Here is a 19,891-nt window from a genome sequence, read left to right as displayed (position 1 = left end):
TCTTGGATAACTTGAGTTGTTCAGCAATATTTCTTTAAAACAATCTGAAATCTGCCTCTCTACAATGTCTATTACTCCTAGTTTTGCTTTCTAGAGTCAAACAGAACAAGGCTAATCTCTCACATGTTATTGTTGTTTTTCAGTCGTTTTTGTCATGTCTGATTCTTTATGATCCCATTTGGGACTTTCTTTGCAAAGATACTGGAGTGGTTTGCCATTTTCTTCTCCAGCTTTTCTTCTCTTTCTTTCTTCTATACATTTTCTTTCATTCTTGACAGATGAGGAAACTGAGACAAAGAAGGTTAAGTGATGTGTCCAAAGTCACACAGCTAGTAAATGTCTCAAGCTGGATCTGAGCTCAGGAAGATGAATCTTCCTTGACTGCAGGCCCTGTGCTCTATCTACTGCCACTTTCCTCCACATAAAAGGAATTCAAATGCTTGAACATAACTTATCATGTACTCACCTCACCTCATACCCAGTCTCCTCTAGGCTAAACATGACTACTTCTTTTGATAGATCCTTCTAGGTCTCTGGTGTGGGGCCATTGTCAATCATCCTGACCTATGTTTTGCCACTGGATTCCGATGACTCTGGAGGAGAGAGTGAGGATTATGACTTTGCACAACACTGCCTCACTTTAATCCAATTCACTTGAAAGTCAGGACATCACCCTTCTGATCTCATTGGTCATCTTTGAGAATGAAGGGTGAACGACAACAAACATAGGTCTCTGGCTTCTTCAACATAGTGTTCACCACATGTCAATACCTTCCATAAAATTTGGAGCTCAGAATTTGACACATTATCCCAGATATAGTGTTATAGCAGAGAACGGCAGAATGATCATAGCCTTCTTCTAGAAGCAGCCTAAAATCACTTTACATTTTTTGCCTCTTGACCAAGTTATTAAGAGGTAAAATACAAATTAGAGCCCAGAATAATAGAGTTTGATAGTATAAACTGCCACTTGGTTTTCCTTTATATTTTAACATGATTGAAATCTCAAGATAAGGGGGTTATAGTATATGCCTCATAAATAGCACTTAGTACAATATATGGTATACAGTGGGTGCTTAATAAATGTTTATCGATTCATCAAAATAGCTAACATTTATGAGTTAAGCATATATTTTTGGCATTTATGGATTGCAATGTACTTTATAAATCTCAATTTATCTTCACAACTAACTTAAGAAGATAGGTACTATAATTTAGGTACTATAATATATTATTACACCATTTTACAGATAAGGAAACTGAAGCAGACAGAGGTCATAAGATCACATAGCTAGAATGTGTATGAAACTCAGTTTTCTTTATGACTCCAAGTTCAGTATCATATGTTTGTTGGATTGGATTAGACTGAATTGTACTAGATGAAGCCTTGTTGGTGGAATTCAGATATCAGTCATCAGGTGAAGGAAAATTTGCACATTTAAATATTTAACCATGTCATTCTGTAATCTTGCCTAGAGTATTCTAAATAATCTAGATTCATAGCCCAGTGGGAATTCCTTCCCTGAGTCACAGAAATCACACCTATGGTTAATACTTCCCAGATTTTCCCATTTGAGTAAAAAACACCTAGAGTTATGTATGGAGCCCTTTTGTTAATAATCCTACAGTAAATGCCTCTTCCACAGTCAGAGCCCCAAACTCCTTGGAAGTAGACCCGAGACATCTGTCTATCAGGAAAGTATTAACTCTGCGGGACAACATTCTGTCATATCCTGCCTTGTATCAAGGACTTTCCTTTTTTTTTTTTTTTATTGGCCTTCTGACTGTCAGCCTCAGGAAATATAAAAAAAAAGAAACAGGATGGCAAGGATGGTTTGAGAAAACCTTGTCATCAGTTTGAGATATCATTATTGAAACAGCTTCCAGTGGTCAACATCTTCGAGATGAGATGGCGGGAGGTATGGGGGAGGTAAAATACTTCTTTCCCCTTGATGTTTGTTTTTGCCTCTGATGGTATTCCCTGCCCAGTAATATATGTCTTGACTTCATGAACTGCTTTCCTGCAATAATTCATTGGTGGAAAATACAATAATTTTGCCAAGAGTTTGAATTTCCCAATGGCCCCACGTGCCTGGGCCAGAGATCACAGTTCTTTGTGTTTAAAAACACTTCCAGCCAGGTTATTCTGTTCACTGTTGAATAAACTTTACTTTAAGCTGGATTGGAAGAAAGGCTCTCATAGATAATATTCTGCAACTTCAAAACATTGGTAGGGAGAAACAGGCCCTAAGAGAATGGGGAAGAAATTATTGAAAATGAGCTTATGGTGGGCTATCTGATTTCTAATATTTTTGTGCATGACTAGAGGTGGGGGTGGCAAAGGAAATGATCAAAAGAATAAGAAACAGACAGGATCATATGATCATGGGCTTAGATCTGAAAGTGTCCTTAGAGGTCATCAGCTCTAATCTCCTCATTTCATAATTGAGAAAACTGAGGCAAAGAAATTTTGTGATTTGCCCAAGATCACACAGTAAGTAGTGGAACTAGAGTTCAATGGTAGGTGCTCTGATCCCAAACCTAGCATTATTTCCTCTAACCAATGGGAGTAATCATTCCCTCTTTCTCAAGTGGCACTTGAGTAAATAAATTAAAAATTTCACTCCAACTAGTGATGAGTACAATTATCTTTATTTGGTTTCATTCAATTCAACAAATATTTGTTAAATGGCTCCACTGTGGAGATTCTTGGGAGGTAGGTTGAAAGAGGAGGCAAGTCACCAGGTTCTAAGGCTGGTGTTTTTTCCTGTAATTCCACGTTGCCTTTCATGTTTTAACTACCAAAGCAAGGATTTTCAAACTTTTTGAAGTTACAGAAATATCAGAGCATCTTGACCAAGCAGTAAAACTTTAATGACATTTATAGGGGGAAATGATACATGTTAAGTAGTCTTGTCTGAAATAATCTTTTTTTCCCTTCAATGTTCTTATGACAAATTTTTTCTTCCTGTCTCTAGAAGACAATACTTTTAGGGTTTCTTTTCAGACAATGTTTCTGATTAAACTTGGTCAAAAGTGCCCTGTTACAGGGTGAAGATGAAAGTTTAATTTGGTGATAGAAGGGAATTTAATGGAAGAAAATTTATAGAAGGAATTTTTTAAAATTAATTAATTAATTAATTTAACTTTTAACATTCATTTTCACAAAATTTTGGGTTCCAAATTTTCTCCCCATTTGTCCCCTCCCCCCACCCCCAAACACCAAGCATTCTAATTGCCCCTATCACCAATCTGCCCTCTCTTCTACCATCCCTCCCTTCCCTTGTCCCCAACTTCTCTTTTGTCTCGCAGGGCCAGATAACTTTCTATACCTCTTTACCTGTATTTCTTATTTCCTAGTAGCAAGAACAGAACTCGACAGTTGTTCCTAAAACTTTGAGCTCCAACTTCTCTTCATCCCTCCCTCCCCATCCATTCCCTTTAGGAAGGCAAGCAATTCAATATAGGCCATATCTGTGTAGTTTTGCAAATGACTTCCATAATAGTCATGTTGTGTAAGACTAACTATATTTCCCTCCATCCTATCCTGCCCCCCATTGCTTCTATTCTCTCTTTTGATCCTGTCCCTCCCCAAGAGTGTTGGCTTCAAATTTCTCCCTCTTCCCACTGCCCTCCTTTCCATCATCCCCCCCACCCTGCTTATCCTCTTCTCCCCCACTTTCCTGTATTGTAAGATAGGTTTTCATACCAAAATGAGTGTGCATTTTATTCCTTCCTTTAGTGGAATGTGATGAGAGTAAACTTCATGTTTTTCTCTCACCTCTGGTCTTTTTCCTTCCACTAAAAAGTTTTCTGCTTGCCTCTTTTATGAGAGATAATTTGCCCCTTTCTATTTCTCCATTTCTCCTCCCAATATACTTCTCTCTCACTGCTTAATTTCATTTTTTTAAGATATGATCCCATCCTATTCAATTCACTCTGTGCTCTCTGTCTCTCTGTGTGTGTACGTGTGTGTGTGTAATCCCATCCAGTACCCAGATACTGAAAAGTTTCAAGAGTTACAAATATTGTCTTTCCATGTAGGAATGTAAACAGTTCAACTTTAGTAAGTCCCTTATGACTTCTCTTTGCTGTTCACCTTTTCATGGTTCTCTTCATTCTTGTGTTTGAAAGTCAAATTTTCTTTTCAGCTCTGGTCTTTTCTCAAGAATGCTTGAAAGTCTTCTATTTCATTGAAAGACCATTTTTTCCCCTGAAGTATTATACTCAGTTTTGCTGGATAGGTGATTCTTGGTTTTAGTCCTAGTTCCTTTGACTTCTAGAATATCATATTCCATGTCCTTTGATCCCTTAATGTTAAAGCTGCTAGGTCTTGTGTTATCCTGATTGTATTTCCACAATACTTGAATTGCTTCTTTCTAGCTGCTTGCAGTATTTTCTCCTTGACCGGGGAACTCTGGAATTTGGCCACAATGTTCCTTGGAGTTTCTCTTTTTGGATCTCTTTCAGGAGGTGATCGGTGGATTCCTTGAATACTTATTTTGCCCTCTGGTTCTAGAATCTCAGGGCAGTTTTCCTTGATAATTTCATGAAAGATGATGTCTAGGCTCTTTTTTGGATCATGGCTTTCAGGTAGTCCCATAATTTTTAAATTGTCTCTTCTGGATCTATTTTCCAGGTCAGTTGTTCTTCCAATGAGATATTTCACATCATCTTCCATTTTGTCATTCTTTTGGTTTTGTTTTATGATTTCTTGGTTTCTCATAAAGTCATTAACCTCCATCTGTTCCATTCTAATTTTGAAAGAACTATTTTCTTCAGTGAGCTTTTGGACCTCCTTTTCCATTTGGCTAATTCTGCTTTTGAAAGCATTCTTCTCCTCATTGGCTTTTTGAACCTCTTTTGCCAATTGAGTTAGCTTATTTTTCAAGGTGTTATTTTCTTCAGCATTTTTTTGAGTCTCCTTTAGCAAGGTGTTGACCTGCTTTTCATGCTTTTCTTGCATCTCTCTCATTTCTCTTCCCAGTTTTTCCTCCACCTCTCTAACTTGATTTTTAAAATCCTTTTTGAGCTCTTCCATGACCTGAGCCCATTGAATATTTATTCTGGATGTTTGGGATACAGAAGCCTTGACTTCTTTGTCTTTCCCTCTTGGTAAGCCTTGTTCTTCCTCATCTGAAAGGAAGGGAGGAGTAAACTGTTCACCAAGAAAGTAACCTTCTATAGTCTTATTTGTTTTTTCCCCCTCTTCTGGGCATTTTCCCAACCATTTACTTGACTTCTGAGTTTCCTTTCCACACCCACCACGCCTCCAGATCCACCCAGCCAGAGTTTGGGGGCTGAGAATCAAATGCTTCTTCCCAGCCTCAGGGCTTTCAGAGGGGGCAGGGCTGCTATTCAGTGTGAGATTAAGTTCAGGTGCTCAGGTAGGGGCAGGGCCACCACACAGGGCTCAGTTCCCTCAGGGGCTTTATGTGGAGACCTTCAACAATGGATCTGAGCTCCTGCCTGCTTTGGGAGCCCTTGTCCACTGCTGCCTCTGCTGCTGCCTCCTAAGGGGGCCTGAGTTATGGGGACAACCCACTCCCCTCTCAGCGAGCCAAAAAGACTCTCTCACCAACTTTTGACGCCTGTGGGTGGAGAGATCCTTGTGGCCACTGGGGATCCCGTCCCTGAAGCCTGCTCGGATCTGCTCCTCTTGATGCCACATGGCTGAGGCATGGCTGGGCTCTGCTCCAGGTCTGGTGCCTGAGGGACCTTTTGTGTTGGTTTTTCAGGGCTCTCTGGAACAGAAATCTCCTCTGCTTCATTGTTCTGTGGCTTCCACTGCTCCAGATTTTGTTGGGAGCTCTTCTTTACAGGTATTTTATGGGCTGTGGGTTTGGAGCTAGCATATGTATATCTTTCTACTCCGCCATCTTGGCTCCTCCCCCCTATAGAAGGAATTTTAAGCAACAACAACACAATCACATACACTTAAATAATTGGGGAGGGAGAATAGAGAGGAAAGCTTCAACAGCGAGACAGCCCCTAGAAACTAATGAGATCCAATGCAACAAGCATTTAGTAAACACCTATGTATACCTGCTGTACTAGACACTAGGGGTACAAAGGAAAAAAATGAAATACAGTCTCACCCTTTAGGAGCTTACATTATTCAGTTCAAGTTCCTGAGTCTCAAGAAACATGGATAGATGCCTCTTGAATTTTGCCATAAAATCAGCGAATTATAGTGTTAGATCTGGAAGATACCTTAGAAATAACAGCGATGCTGATCATAATAACAGTCAATTTTTATACAGCATTTTAAACTTTGTGAAGCTCTTTATACACCTCATCATTTAATCCAAAAAGCAACCCATGGGCTAAGTACTGCTGGCATCTACATACCCATTATATAGAAGGATTAGCTGAGGCTCAGAGATCATATGACTTCAAACTCAGACTTGTTTATCCTATTGATAAAGGAGAATTGCACTTAAACAAGAATAGTTTGGAAGATGTGAATTTTACAAAACACGTCGTTAGTTATCCTTGAACTTAGTATTTTAAGATGCTCCTCTCTCCCATCTCAATATAAAAAGAGGTTTATAATATATCACATACTTTGTTTAAATTATGAGTTAAATCACATCTCTTACTACCTTAGTAATGTGTGTGCATCTCCCCATTCATTATAGTGTAGAAAGCCCATAGTCCAAGCTTTGGGCTCTGTTCTTTCAGCCCTGAGTCTTCCCACCTTCGTCCCCGGACCTAACCCCAATCTTAGAGAGAGTCAACCTTGGAGTTAATCAATAAGCATTTATTAAATACTATGTGCCCGACACTACAGGTTGCTCCCCATTTTTCTTTAAACTCTTTGCTTCTCTGATCAATGAGCATTTCTTCATCCCTATACTAGACAAAAAGGACAGTGGAGGGAAGGAGACAGTAGAATTACTAAGGATTTTAAAACCTGTTCTCTGCCTTCAAGAACCCTATAATCAAGTTGGAGAGGGAAGACATGGGCGCAGAAAAAAGCTCACATGTTTAGAGGCTTTAGGATGTACAAAGGGCAGCTAGGTGGCACAGTGAAAAAGAGCACTGGGCTTGGAACCAGGAAGACTCATCTTCATGAGTTCAAATCTGGCCTCAGACACTTCTTAGCTGTATGACCCTGGGCAAGTCACTTAACCTTGTTTGCCATGGTTTCTTACTCTGTAAAATAAGTTGGGGAAGGAAGTGGCAAACCACTCTAGTATGTTTGCCAAGAAAATCTCAAATCAGTTCACAAAAAGTCAGACATGACTGAATCAACAGTAACAGGGTGTAGAAAGCACTTTCCTCACAACAGTTCTATGAGGGAGAAAGCAAAATTTTCATTGTTCTCATCTGATAGAAGAGAAAATTGAATATCAGTGAGGTGAAGTCTTTGTCATGGTCACAGAGTTAGTAATTGTTAGAACTTTGATTGAAACCCATCTCTTGATTTCAAATCTAGTATTCTGTGTACTAAACAGTATATATTACATTTCTTTATTACATTCTAATACCAAGTGCTGGGGGGGAGGAGTGTGAAGTGGTGGGGGTAGAATTTCAGTCTGTGTTAAGCAAGGAAAGCTTCACAAAATTTGAGACTTGAGTAGACCCTAAAGATGGGTAAGATACAGAAGGCCTGGAAATATATGGCCTGGTAAGGACACCACCTTTAGGATATCTTTTATATGACTTTTGATGAACAATTCTTCAAAAATGTAAAGATACTGTCATTTCTAGAATATAATTTGTGAAAGCCTGCCTGTTTCCTTTTCAGACCTTCATTAAGGATTCCCTCTATACATGTGGGTATATATGTGTAGATTATTCTCATAGGGATTTCATAGAAATAAGGCTACTCTATGAATAGATATATACCAATACATATGAAATATACATCTTTTGAAGTATAGAAGGAAAGCTTACTAATTTTTTTCTTTTTTATTGATACTTTTTTTTAAATATCACTTATGTTTCTCAATATTGACCCTCTCGACTCTGGACCTAAATGTTCTCATCTGTCAAATAAGGAAGCTGAGTTACCATAATTTCTATGTTCCTTTCAAACTTAGTATAATTTGCAAAACAAAAGAATTAGCTACCAATTTATCTGCTTTAAAGATACAAATTTTTCACAGATAACATTGATTTAAAGTGGGAGCACACCTGAATCATGAGCAATATAGAGAAGAATCCTTATTTAGGAATAGTATCTGTGTAATTTCCCTTTTCACTATAAATCCAGGTAACACACCTCCCTCTCTCTAGGGAATGTCTGAGACACTTTAGAAATGATAAAGAGGCTCAAATACTCTTCAGGAATCAGTAAATACCAAGATGCTGTTTCCACTGGCATGGCCTTGAGTCTGGAGATAACAATAGAGCTTTTGTGTGTGCACATGTGGGGCCAGGACTTCCAATGAAAATAGAATGATGTCATCTCTGTGCCACTGCATACTAGGAATTTTTGGAAGCACAGCTGTACATTCCAAGATAAAATATTAGGTCATTTCGGGGCTTGAGGTGGAGAGAGGTAGGATGGTGTCCCAGTTCTTTTTTTGGTAGTTGCTCTGCTAGGACAAAGCCAAAGAATGAAATAATCCACTGCCCATCCAAATGATGATTCATTCTGTTCATAAAATTCTTTCAGAGACCAGTTTATATCCAAAATTTAGTTCAACTCTATAACAGTATTCATTTCATACATACATACATATATGTATATATATGTGTATGTGTATATATATGTATATATATATGTATATATATGTGTGTATATATGTATATATATGTGTGTATATATACATATATATATATATATATGTATATATATATTATTTCTTTCTGGCTATCCTAAATTCTTGATTGCATTGTGTAGCATAAGCCCATTTCCTGTTAGTCAACCCCCAGTAAAGATGAGAAACTATTTCTTATCCCACTTATTACGTGTCCTTAGAACTTCCTTCTCAGTATTTTCTCTTCTGGGTTTAATAGAATTCAGATTTTGTATAAAAGCAGGTAATTATTTCTACAGCTCTTTACCTGTGGCATCTTGTTTGATTCTCACAACAATCTTCTGGGGATAGGTATTGTAAGGCTTATCCACCTCCATTTTGCACATGAGAGAGCTGAGGCTCAGAGAATTGGAGTGGCTACTCATGGTCACTGAGTATGTCAAAAGTGGAATTTGAACTTGTGCCCTCCTTACTCTAAGTCCAGTGATGTAGAGAGAGGGAAGGAAGAAGGAAGAATGGAAAGAAGGAAAAAAGAAGGAAGAAAAAAATGTATTAAGTACTTACTTTGTGTCAAGCACTATTCTAAGCACAAGGAGTACAATTACAAAAGTGAGGCCAGCCTTTGCCCTCAAGGACCTTTCATTCTAATAAGGGGAGATAAGATGTAAGGTGAGGCTAGACAAGGAGGGGCATTTTGGTTAAGAAAATTACAAGGATAGTGGATGGAGCCAGAGAAGTAGAAACCAGGTGGATGGAGAGGGGCATTTAAATATGCTTTAATCTTTCAGGGTTGTGTGCAAAGCTATGTGCAAATCCGTACAAATATCTCTGATTCACAGATATTCACTGGGGACCCATTACATATCATACAAACAGCTTCTACTCAGGAAAAGCACATTGCGTTATGTTTGTGTCTCATAAAATCCAAAAGAATGATTCAGCTCCACATAATATTTAATGAAAACAGCTAGTCATTAGAGAGCAGTTCCTTCCAGGCAAGTCAATATCTGGGAGATCCTTCTGCTCTTGCCAGTTGAAATTGACTGCATTGTTTTTAATGGTAGCCAGAGATTTCCTTTCTTGACAGTACAATAAACATGGCATCTATGCTTAGATGATCTACGGAGTCAAAAACCACTATTAAAGGCTTCTCAGAATTTCATGATGGAAGCAGGTGAGAGCCTTCCGCATTTTTAATGACACTTCTCACCCGTACAAGATATTTCTTTACAGGAACCTAAACTGCTATCCACCATTACTCAAGGCTTCTTTACTACCTCACTCAACTTTTTTCATTTCTTCTCCATTTTTAGTACGTGAGGTGACCCTTATCTAAGATCAGATTAATCCAACCACTTGTGTTTTTGTTTGTATGTTTGTGTTCTCATTTGTCTCCCATGGGGACCTCTTCTCTTCCTACCCCACCCCCATCTCTCTCTCTCTCTCTCTCTCTCTCCCTTCCTCTTTCCCTCTCTCTCTCTCTCTCTCTCTCTCTCTCTCTCTCTCTCTCTCTCTCTCTCTCTCTCTCTCTCTCTTTCTCTCTTTCTTTCTGTTTCTGTGTCTCTCTGCCTCTGTCTCTGTCTCTTCCTGTGTTTCTGTCTCTTTGTCTCTCTATTTCTCCCTGACTCTGTTTCTGTCTCTGTCTCTGTCTCTGTCTCTGTCTCTCTTTCTCTGTCTATCTCTGTCTGTCTGTCTCTCTCTCCATACCTCTTATACTCGCTCCATCTTGAAAGGTCCAGCAACTAATCTACTATCTCATTCTCACCTGGGGTGATGCCTTTCTGAGGTATATACCCTGTTCAGATCTCTTTCCTAAACTTCAGGGAACCATCTCCGATTGCCTGCTATATGTAATTACCTGAACAACATATTATAATGGAGGAGACAACATACAAATAATTGCATATATACCAGACATATTCAGTGTACATGGAAGGTAATCTCAGAAGAAAGACGTGGGGTGGGGTTGGGGGACAAGAAGAGCCTCTTGCAGAAGGCAGGATTTTATCTGAGTCTAGTAAGAAACCAAAGAAGTTAGGAGCTAGAAGAGAGAAAGGAGAACATTTCAGGGACAACAGCCAGTCCAAGGGCATGGAATAAAGAAATGGGTTGTCACATGTGACAAATGCCAAAGAGGACTGAGTCACTGGATCATAGAGTATATGGAGGAGAGTAAAGTGTAAGAAAATTGGAGAGGTAGGAAGGGACCAGGTTGTGAGGGGTTTTGAAAGCCAAACAGAAGACTATTTTTGTTCCTGGAGATGAGAGTGAGTTACTAAAGTTTACTGATAGTCAGACATGCTATGGCAGCTGATGAAGGATTCACGATATCTCTTGCCCCTTTCCCTTCCTCTGAACTCAGACAAAAGTCCTCTTACCTCCTGAACTATTGAAACAGCATCCTCCTCTCTCCAAGTCATGCTCCACCCAAATACCAAAATAATTTTTCTAATGTACATATTGGACCTCATTATTTCCTTAATGACAAATCTTCATGGATCTCTTATTGCCTATAACCATTCTCCATGCCTGAAATGCATTTCTTCCTTATCACCACCTCATACATACACTTGGATTTTGCAAGATTCAGCTTTTGCCACGCCTTCCAATTATTTTCCAAATTCTCCCAGCTATTTAAACCCTCCATCCACAAAGTATCTTGTACTTTTTCTGCATCCATTTCTATGTGCATAAGTGGCTTCCCACAATAGAATGTAAGCCCCTTGAATGAAGCAATTTTCATTTTTGCCATTATATCCCTAGTGTCTGGCACACAGCAGTTATTTCACAAGTGATTATTGATTAACTGTCATTGAAGGCCCTTCACTGTCTGGAAAGAACTTTTCAGACTTATTTCATGTTCTATCACTTCACATATGAGACTTAAGCTGTTCTTTGGTTTTATCTTATATTGTCCTAGCTCCATACATTTGTTCCAGCTTTTCCCTATAACAATAACTCATGTTTATATAATAATAATAATAATAATAATAATAATAATAACAAAATAATAATAGCTGGTATTTGTGAGTTCAAATATGGCCTCAGGCACTTACTGGCTGTGTGACCCTAGGCAAGTCACTTCATCCTGTTTGCCTCCGTTTCCTCTTCTATAAAATAAATTGGAGAAGGAAATAACAAACCATTCCAGTGCCTTTTCCAAGAAAACCCCAAATGGGATCACAAAGAGTAAGACGTGGCTGAGATGACTGAGCAATAGTAATAAATTTTATGTAGTGTTTTAAGGTTTGGAAAGCTCTTTACACATGTTAACACATCTGATCCTCACAACAATCCTATCAAGCAGGGACTATTATTATCCTCATTTTTCAGGTGAGGATATTGAGGAAAAGAGTGATTGAGTGACTTGTCCAGGTCACACACTTAGTAAGTATGTGATTCAAATTCAGGTCTTCCTGACTTCAAGTTCTACCTTATGTCACCCAGCTACAAGCACCATCCTCATAGCAACCCCATAAGAAAGGGGATGAATGAGAAAACTGAATCACAGAGAGGTTAAAAAACTTGCTCAGCCTCTGGAATCAAAGTCAGGTCACTTAACTCCACATTCAGAACACTTTTTATAACTCCATGTTGCGTCTCATGATTTCCATATGCTCCAAACTGCCTCCTTTTGCCTACAAAAGCATTTGTAAGTTCCAGACCTGGCCAAGTGGTCAGCTCCTCCATGTGATCTTTCATGATCTCCATAGCTGAAAGTAATGTCTCCTTGCATTTTCCTAGATCCCTTTGTTGAGGTATCTCCTTTGCCCCTATCACATTGTACCTTGAATCATACATGATCATAAGTTCCACAAGAGGAAAACTTCTCATCTTTTCATCTTTATATCCCCACTACTTAGCAGTGCCTCTTACCTTGTAAGGGTTTGATAAATGTGTTTTTTAAATTTGAACTGAATTGAGTATATGTGAAATGTCTTTGTTTCAGAAATTAAAAGTATTCCTTCTCTTTCCAGAGATTTTCACACTGTTCCTTTAACTTAGATACAAGGCAGGTTAAATCTCATTTTATGGACATAATAAATTTTATAACATGGAATTAACTTCAAGAGGTATTATGATATGTCTAACCCATTGTTAGGTAATAGAAAAAAGTTTATATTGGGGGAAGTAGGGAAAGTGAATCACACATAAACCTAAGCACTTGTTCTCACTTTATGTACCCAATGGATAAATGAAAGAAGGAAAAAGCTCTCATTAAGTGCTTGATATGTGTCTGGTACTGAGCTAGGCACTGGGGATATAGATAAAAGGAAGCAAGATTGTGGCTCCCTTTAAGGAGTTTACATTCTAATAGGAGAAATGAAAACATATGGGAAATGGTGGCCCATAGCATATTTGGTTGACATGTTATTTCCAGGAATGATAATGTTCATTGTTATCATTCACTTGCTTTTCAGTCATGTCTGATTCTTTATGACCCCATTTGAGTTTTTCTTGGCAAAGATGCTGGAGTGGCTTTCCATTTCCTTCTCCAGCTCATTCGCAGTTAAGGAACTGAGTCAAATAGGGTTAAGTGACTTGCTCATGGTCACACAGCTAACAAGTAGTAAGGCAAGATTTGAACTTGGAAAGATGTGTCTTCCTTACTCCAGGTCCAGCACTCTATCAACTGCACCACCTAGCTGCTCTATGATAATGTTCATTTGATTACTATAGACAGGGCAAGGATTAGAAAGCACAGTGGGGAAGGGATCAGACAAGACAAAGTAAAGACTCATGGTCAGAGTCCAGCATCTAAAGAATGGCAGTTAGAGTTCCTGGTCAGAGGAGACAGAGAGAGAGAGAGAGAGAGAGAGAGAGAGAGAGAGAGAGAGAGACAAACAGACAGACAGACAGACAGACAGACAGACAGACAGAGACTGGATCAAGGGTGGCATTGCCTAAAGATGTCTAAGAAAGAACCCCAGCATCTCACCTCATTATTCACTGCTTTGAAAATACAAAGTCTTTAGCTTGGTATTTAAGGCCCTCAGTGATCTGGCTAGAATCCACCTTGCCAGCTTTATTTCTCATTACTTACTTCCCTCAAACTGAACTGCCTGACACTTTCCCCATTTGATCTTCCATCTCCTTCCTTCAAGGATCTGTAAGTACCATAGAGCTCTTGGCTAGAATGCACTTGCTCTATCTCCATTTCACAGAAAGTTTATCTTCCATTAAGGTGCAACCTCCTCTACAAAGTTTTCCTTGATCCCCCCTCCCCAGCTGGTGGTGCTTTATCTCTCCCAAAATGTGTTTTTACTTCTCCGTGTTAATGATATGTCCTTCCAATAGAACACAGAATTCTTGAGGGCAGACTTGGATTCATTTTTGTTGTTACTTCCCCAGCACCTATTGTATAGCCTGACAGTCAGTAAGCACTTGATAAATGCTTGGTGACTCAGACTGAGTTCTGTAGCTCCTCCAACCTGAATACACTGGTCATTAAATGATTTACAGAAATGTTTCGTAACAGGTTTCCTATTCAAGCAACACAATACTTTGGTTCAATATAGAGGAAAAATATGGTACAACTCTCCATCCAGTGTCTACTCAAAAAAAAAGGAACAATGAAGCAAATAGAAAAGTATTGAGCAGAAAAAAAAGTTAAAAGGGAAATATCATGCGAGGAGATTGTTCTGCCCACTCTCCACCCCCACAGAGTAGAGGATAATTTCCCAGACTCATAAGGAGAATTTTTTTTAAATCCACCCTCTGGGAAGGGCTCATTGCCATCTACATTGTAAGAAACCTCATCTGCTTAAGACCTCATGGCCATGTCTCCCAGTGTGCCTTAGGACTGGAGTCAATGTCATCCTCCACATGGTTTGGGTTTCCCTTGATGCTGTTACAAGATCAGGTCATGAATCTCTGTTCTGTCATTTACTACTTACATACATTTACTGTCACGTGACTTAGATTCTCTGATCTACTTACCAGCTACAAAACAAAAATAGTGATAACACTTACAAGGTGCTTATGAAGATCAATTAATTGAAGAACTACATAAACAAGAATAACATTAGTAATTGTCATAATAGCTAATATTTTATAACACTATGTTACCAGGTCCTGTCCTCTGGGCTTTATCGTTACTAACTCATTTGGTAAATGGGAGTTACTATCATTATGAGAAATTAGAATAATATAGAATAATATTGATAATGTTAACCAAAACCACAACAATAATTTTTCTAGCCCTTTTTCAATGTATCTGTCTCTTCTTGACCCCTTTTGGGCTTTTCTTGGCAAAGATATTGGAATGACTTGCCATTTCCAGATTTCACAGATGAGAAACTGAGGCAAACAGGGTTAAGTGACTTGCCCAGGGAAACACAGTTACTAAGTGTCTGAGCCTGTATTTGAACTTGGGAAGATGAGTCTTCTTGACTCCAAGCCTAGCATCACATAGTTAACATTTGCACAGCATTTCAAGGTTTGCAAAGTACTTTATACATATGGCCTCATTTGATCCTCATGACAATACTGGAAGGCAGGTTCTGCTCCTGTTTTACAGATGTAGAACCTAAGTCAAGAAAAACTATATAACTTGCCCAGAGTCAGAAAACCAGTCAATGTCTGAGACAGGATTTGAACCCAGGGCTTCTTGACTCCAAGTCAAGCATGAGTTTTTTCTTCACATGAATCAGTTAGTTTTACTCAGTAGAAAGGACCCAGGTTATCTACATGAAAAATATATGAAAATGCCTAGAAGAGGCAATCAATACAAATTAACAAATATTTATTAAGGCTCTACTACAGGCAAAGTTAACAAATAATCACAATATAGTTAGAAGAGGCAGAGACTACCGACAATGAGGGGATTAGGAAAGACTTCCCATCAGGTGATGATAGGAACTGAACCTTGAAGGCAGCTAAGAATTCTAAGAGGCAGACACAAAATAGAAGAGCATTCCAGATATGAGAAACTTTCTGTACAAAGACCAATGTGGGAGATGGAATACAGAGTTTAGGGACCATAAAGGTATATTTAACTGGAGTGTGACAGGAAGTAATATCAAATAAGTCTGGGAAAGTAATCTGGAACAAAGATCATAAAAGGCCTTTACATAGTTCAGCACCAGTCAGCTCCTACTACTAGAAAACGTGATTCATAATGGATATGTTGGTAATTCTAGGTCATTAGGATCATTTTCCTATAGGAAGAAATATCCTGTTATTAGGATTAAATGGAAGTTCAATTTTCACTTAGTTCCTTTATACTAAGACATTTTTATATATATTTATTTTTTCATTTGAAATGCATGTAAGGTATTATTAGAGAAGACAAGAACTTGAAAGAAATGAGGAAGTAAGTTTAAATAAAATCAAGGGTCATCCAACTGCTTTCCTCAAAATTCAAACCAGCCTTTTCTTTTTGGCAGCTGTAGATGGCTTACACTGATCCCCTTACTTGCTAGCTTCCATCTTGAGACTCCTATACTCCTGGAGAATTGCATGTAAAAACAGGACAAAGCCAAGTGGGAATGATTTCCTCTTGCCATGCACATAATTAAAGGCCTACTTTGAGCTCTTGAATGATGCTGTTGACTTCTAGGTTCGTTGGTCTGGCATCCAAGTTTATGACAGAGAATTTTCTAGGAAGAATGAGGTCATAGCCACTAACAGACATTTCTCAGAGATATCCAACCCAATTCTGCAGATGCTTGAAAGACCACTTAGACTTTGAGCAGCTGGACTTCATGTTGACTGTGGGATCCAAACTTTCAGAGGTTCATCTTCCAGGAATATCTACACAACCACTGCTTCCACATCTAGTTGCAGGAAGAGCAAATGCCTTCTCTCACATGGAATTGGGTTTTTAACATCAAGGAAATCTGCCAGTAGCCATCTGTGTTGTGTTGTTCAGTTGTTTTCAGTAGTGCCTGATTTTTTGTGACCCCATTTGAGGTTTTCTTGCAAAGAGATTGGAATAGTTTACCATGGTCTTCTCTGGATCATTTGGCAGATGAGGAAACTGAGGCAAATACAGTAAGTGATTTGCCCAGGGTCACAGAGGTAGCAAGCTGTCTGAGTTCAGATTTGAACTCAAGATGATGAGTCTCCCTGACTATCAGCCCTGCATTCTATCTACTGCACCACCAAGGAAATCTACTAGTCGCCATCACCATAGATCACATTGAATTTTTCCAATGGAGATACTGGAATTCAGTTAGGCATACATGCAACTGCCTTTGATGGTACAAAATTGGTCTATGAAAGACCTCAGCTGGAAAATAATTAAAGGTCATTTAGGAGAAGAGCAGTGAACTTGTCTCTTTAGCCTAAGAGAGTTACCTCAGTTGCTTTGTTCTGGTCTACTAGGGGAGCTAGAATGGAAGGGAGTTGCTCACTGAGTAGAAGAGACCACACACACATCTACTATGTCTCCTATACAACTGAAGGATACTCCATATACTCATGTCCCTGAAGTACGCACTTTTACTTAGGAAATATTCTAGGAATCAGCACTGAGCATATTATCCAGCAGGAATGGCAAGCCAGGATGAGAGGGAATATTAATCAACCTCTAGCCTGTCCTAACAGTAGTTCATTGTCTTGACATGAAAATATTTGTTTAAATATTAAACAGTGAAATCTCTCCTGGTCATTAAGCCAGTAACAAAAGCCGGATGAAAATAGGTTAATAATCTTTGCCTCTGGCCAACTGAGCAGCTGGAATGCCATCAGTCTTGGGCAGCATGTTACCCACCAGAAGGAAGCCCCATGCATCCGCACTTAGCCAGTCCAGACTATTCCCACACACTGCGTAAGTCTCTCAATATGATACGTGCCTCCCATCTCATAAACTATGTTAATGGTAAGCAAAAGTTTCAGTTTTCCTTTGGTTTGGTTTATGCATCCACGGGGCCTACATTCTTCGCTGTATCTTTGACACACAGAGCTTCTAGCCAAGGAAAGACTCATTCAATTGAGCCCATTTTTAATCTGAATTCCAAACAAAAACATGACATTTATTTGGCTCTTTCTCTCCCTCATTTAAATCAGCTCAAGTCAGGCACTACTGAACAGCTACATGACACAGATTGTCCTGGATGCTCTTGGGAGAGATCCAAAGAATTAGAAAGAACCAGCCCCTGCCCTCAAGGACTTTACAGTCTAGTTGCTTAAGCGCACCTGAGGGCAAGACTCCATGGAGATGATCTACAAAACATGACTGTTTTGAACTGGGGTAGGCTAACTCTTCAAATCTATCATTAAATTTTGCCAATACGGTATAGTGCACCGATCTCCCATCTCCATATCGTAGATTCCCAAATTCTGGTCGTTCTGTGTCATGGTTTACTTGCAAGCAGCAGGCCATTGTTCCACCTCCTAAACCCTTATTCCTATTCTGAAAGTTAGTCCTATGCTTCTCTAGGCCCACTCTCATTTGGTTTACCCATCTCTTCACCTCTTTCACTGACTTCTTGCCTACTCCTACTCTCTTTTCACTAACCTCCCTTGCAACATCAACTTTTCCACTAACACTAGCTCCACCTTTTCTGGTTAACAGAGACTAATTCTCTTTTGGGCCTACAACATTCCTTGCTGACTTCTCGGTGGCTGGCCCCTCCTTTTCCCACCCACCCTATCTTCCTCTACCTGCATTCCATGGACGTTTCAAGAATATGCCTCTACCTTCTCTACTTTGTCTTTTTGAAGTTTGTGATTGTTGTCATTTATTGAGTTCCAAGTCATTCTCCCAACTTTCACAGTGACTTTAAGACTTGTCTCACAGCATTCCTCTCTACTCCATTTGTCTATGGAGCTACCACTCACACACACACACACACACACACACACACACACACACAAAAATTCCTGTGTTTGAAAGCTTGGGATTTTATCGTGGAGTCTTTACGCTCCATTATCTTTCATATCAAATCAGTTATCACATTCTGTTGATTCCACCTTGACACCTCTCACATTGGTCTCTCCTGTCAATTTCTACTGTCACCACCTCCAAATGACCCTCAATACCACCCACTTGGATTATCTCCCTCACATGTTGTACAATGTGGTTCAGAGGATCATTGTGAAGATCAAGTGAGATAATGTGTGAACAAAAAGGCATATCTCAATTTACAGGGGTGGGAGAATATACAATGGAGAAAAAATATCTATGACAGAACTGTATAATTTTTAAGTGACTTTAATGCACAGTGAATTCTTTTTTATGGAAGGTTTCAAAAGACAGCTAGAGGATTATTTGTCAAGGAGCTTGTAGACAGAATTTGGATCAGAACAAAGCTAACAATAATAATAATAGCTTCTATTTTATAAAGATCTGTAAGGTTTACAAAGTATTTTATATGCATCATCTCATTTGATCCTTTCAGATGATCAATCAGTAAACAAGTATTTACTAGGTGTTTTCTTTCTAAGACAGAGAGATATATCATGTACTACTATCTCTGCTCTGTAGATAAGAAAACAGACTGAGGGAGGTTAACTTATTTTCCTGTGGTCACACCAGGAGAAAAGATCAGTTGGAATAATCTAGGTGGTCCTGTAACTATTGGTCCAGTGGTCAGGTCCTTTCCAGGTCTAAGATTACCTGAGTCCAACCAACAAATACTATGTAAATTCTAAAATAAAAAAGTCATAATAATGTCTTTCATATAACATTTTAAAATTGGTAAAGCACTGTACACATATGATGTTATTTGGTCTTTAAAGTAACCCTGTAAAATAGGTGCTACTATTCTCCCGGTTTTACAGATGAGGAAACTGAGACTGAGAGAGGTCAAGATACTTACCCAGGGTCACATACCTAAATTATTGTCTAAGGTGAGATTCAAACTCTAGTTTATCTTGACTTCAAGTCCCTCCCTCTATCCACTGAACTGTCAACTTGCCTCGATATATATGTCTTGTCATAATCTTGACTCATCAAATGTGATACTAAGTAAAATTCTGTGAGCTCCCAGACCTATGGCCTCCAAAACGTTATCTTTTTGAAGTAGTCTGCTTTCCTTTAAATTGGTACTATTTATAGTGCCATGAAAGATAGATTAAAAGAAACTCAAAAAATCATTAAGCACCAATGATGTGCAAGGCATTATTTTACACTAGGGAGATAATAATGCTGGGGATGATGATGATGGGTTTTTTTCAAATTGTAGTTAAAATTTCATTTTGATATGACAGTATCCAATAAAAGCATAAACAAA

General features: G+C 38.8%; 1 protein-coding gene and 1 long non-coding RNA gene across 2 annotated transcripts in view; both read right to left on the bottom strand.

Moving 5' to 3' along the window:
- LOC140500844 (uncharacterized) overlaps positions 1-3,203 on the bottom strand; it is a 65,325-nt gene extending 62,122 nt beyond the window's left edge. Inside the window, exon 1 of the long non-coding RNA XR_011965910.1 lies at positions 467-3,203. This is a non-coding gene — a long non-coding RNA (uncharacterized lncRNA). The remainder of the gene's footprint in view (positions 1-466) is intronic.
- Positions 3,204-3,689: 486 nt separating this feature from the next.
- Positions 3,690-8,146, bottom strand: LOC140498306 (uncharacterized). Its single transcript, XM_072599481.1, has 2 exons — positions 5,579-8,146; positions 3,690-5,136 (listed from the first exon to the last, which is right to left on the bottom strand). The coding sequence occupies exons 1-2, from the start codon at positions 5,769-5,771 to the stop codon at positions 4,280-4,282; spliced, it is 1,050 nt and encodes a 349-aa protein (XP_072455582.1). The 5' UTR covers positions 5,772-8,146; the 3' UTR covers positions 3,690-4,279.
- Positions 8,147-19,891: the final 11,745 nt, after the last annotated feature.

Source organism: Notamacropus eugenii, chromosome 4 (genome assembly GCF_028372415.1).
Source record: "Notamacropus eugenii isolate mMacEug1 chromosome 4, mMacEug1.pri_v2, whole genome shotgun sequence".
Lineage (NCBI taxonomy): Eukaryota > Metazoa > Chordata > Mammalia > Diprotodontia > Macropodidae > Notamacropus > Notamacropus eugenii.
This window is presented reverse-complemented; position numbering and strand designations above follow the sequence as displayed.

Bases quoted from the DNA above. Each gene is read 5' to 3' on its own strand.
- LOC140498306 (XM_072599481.1), bottom strand. From the start codon at position 5,771: ATGAAGCAGAGGAGATTTCTGTTCCAGAGAGCCCTGAAAAACCAACAC. The intron at 5,137-5,578 runs GTGAGAGAGTCT...CCTTCCTTTCAG, and splicing joins CCCACAGGCGTCAAAAGTTG to ATGAGGAAGAACAAGGCTTA.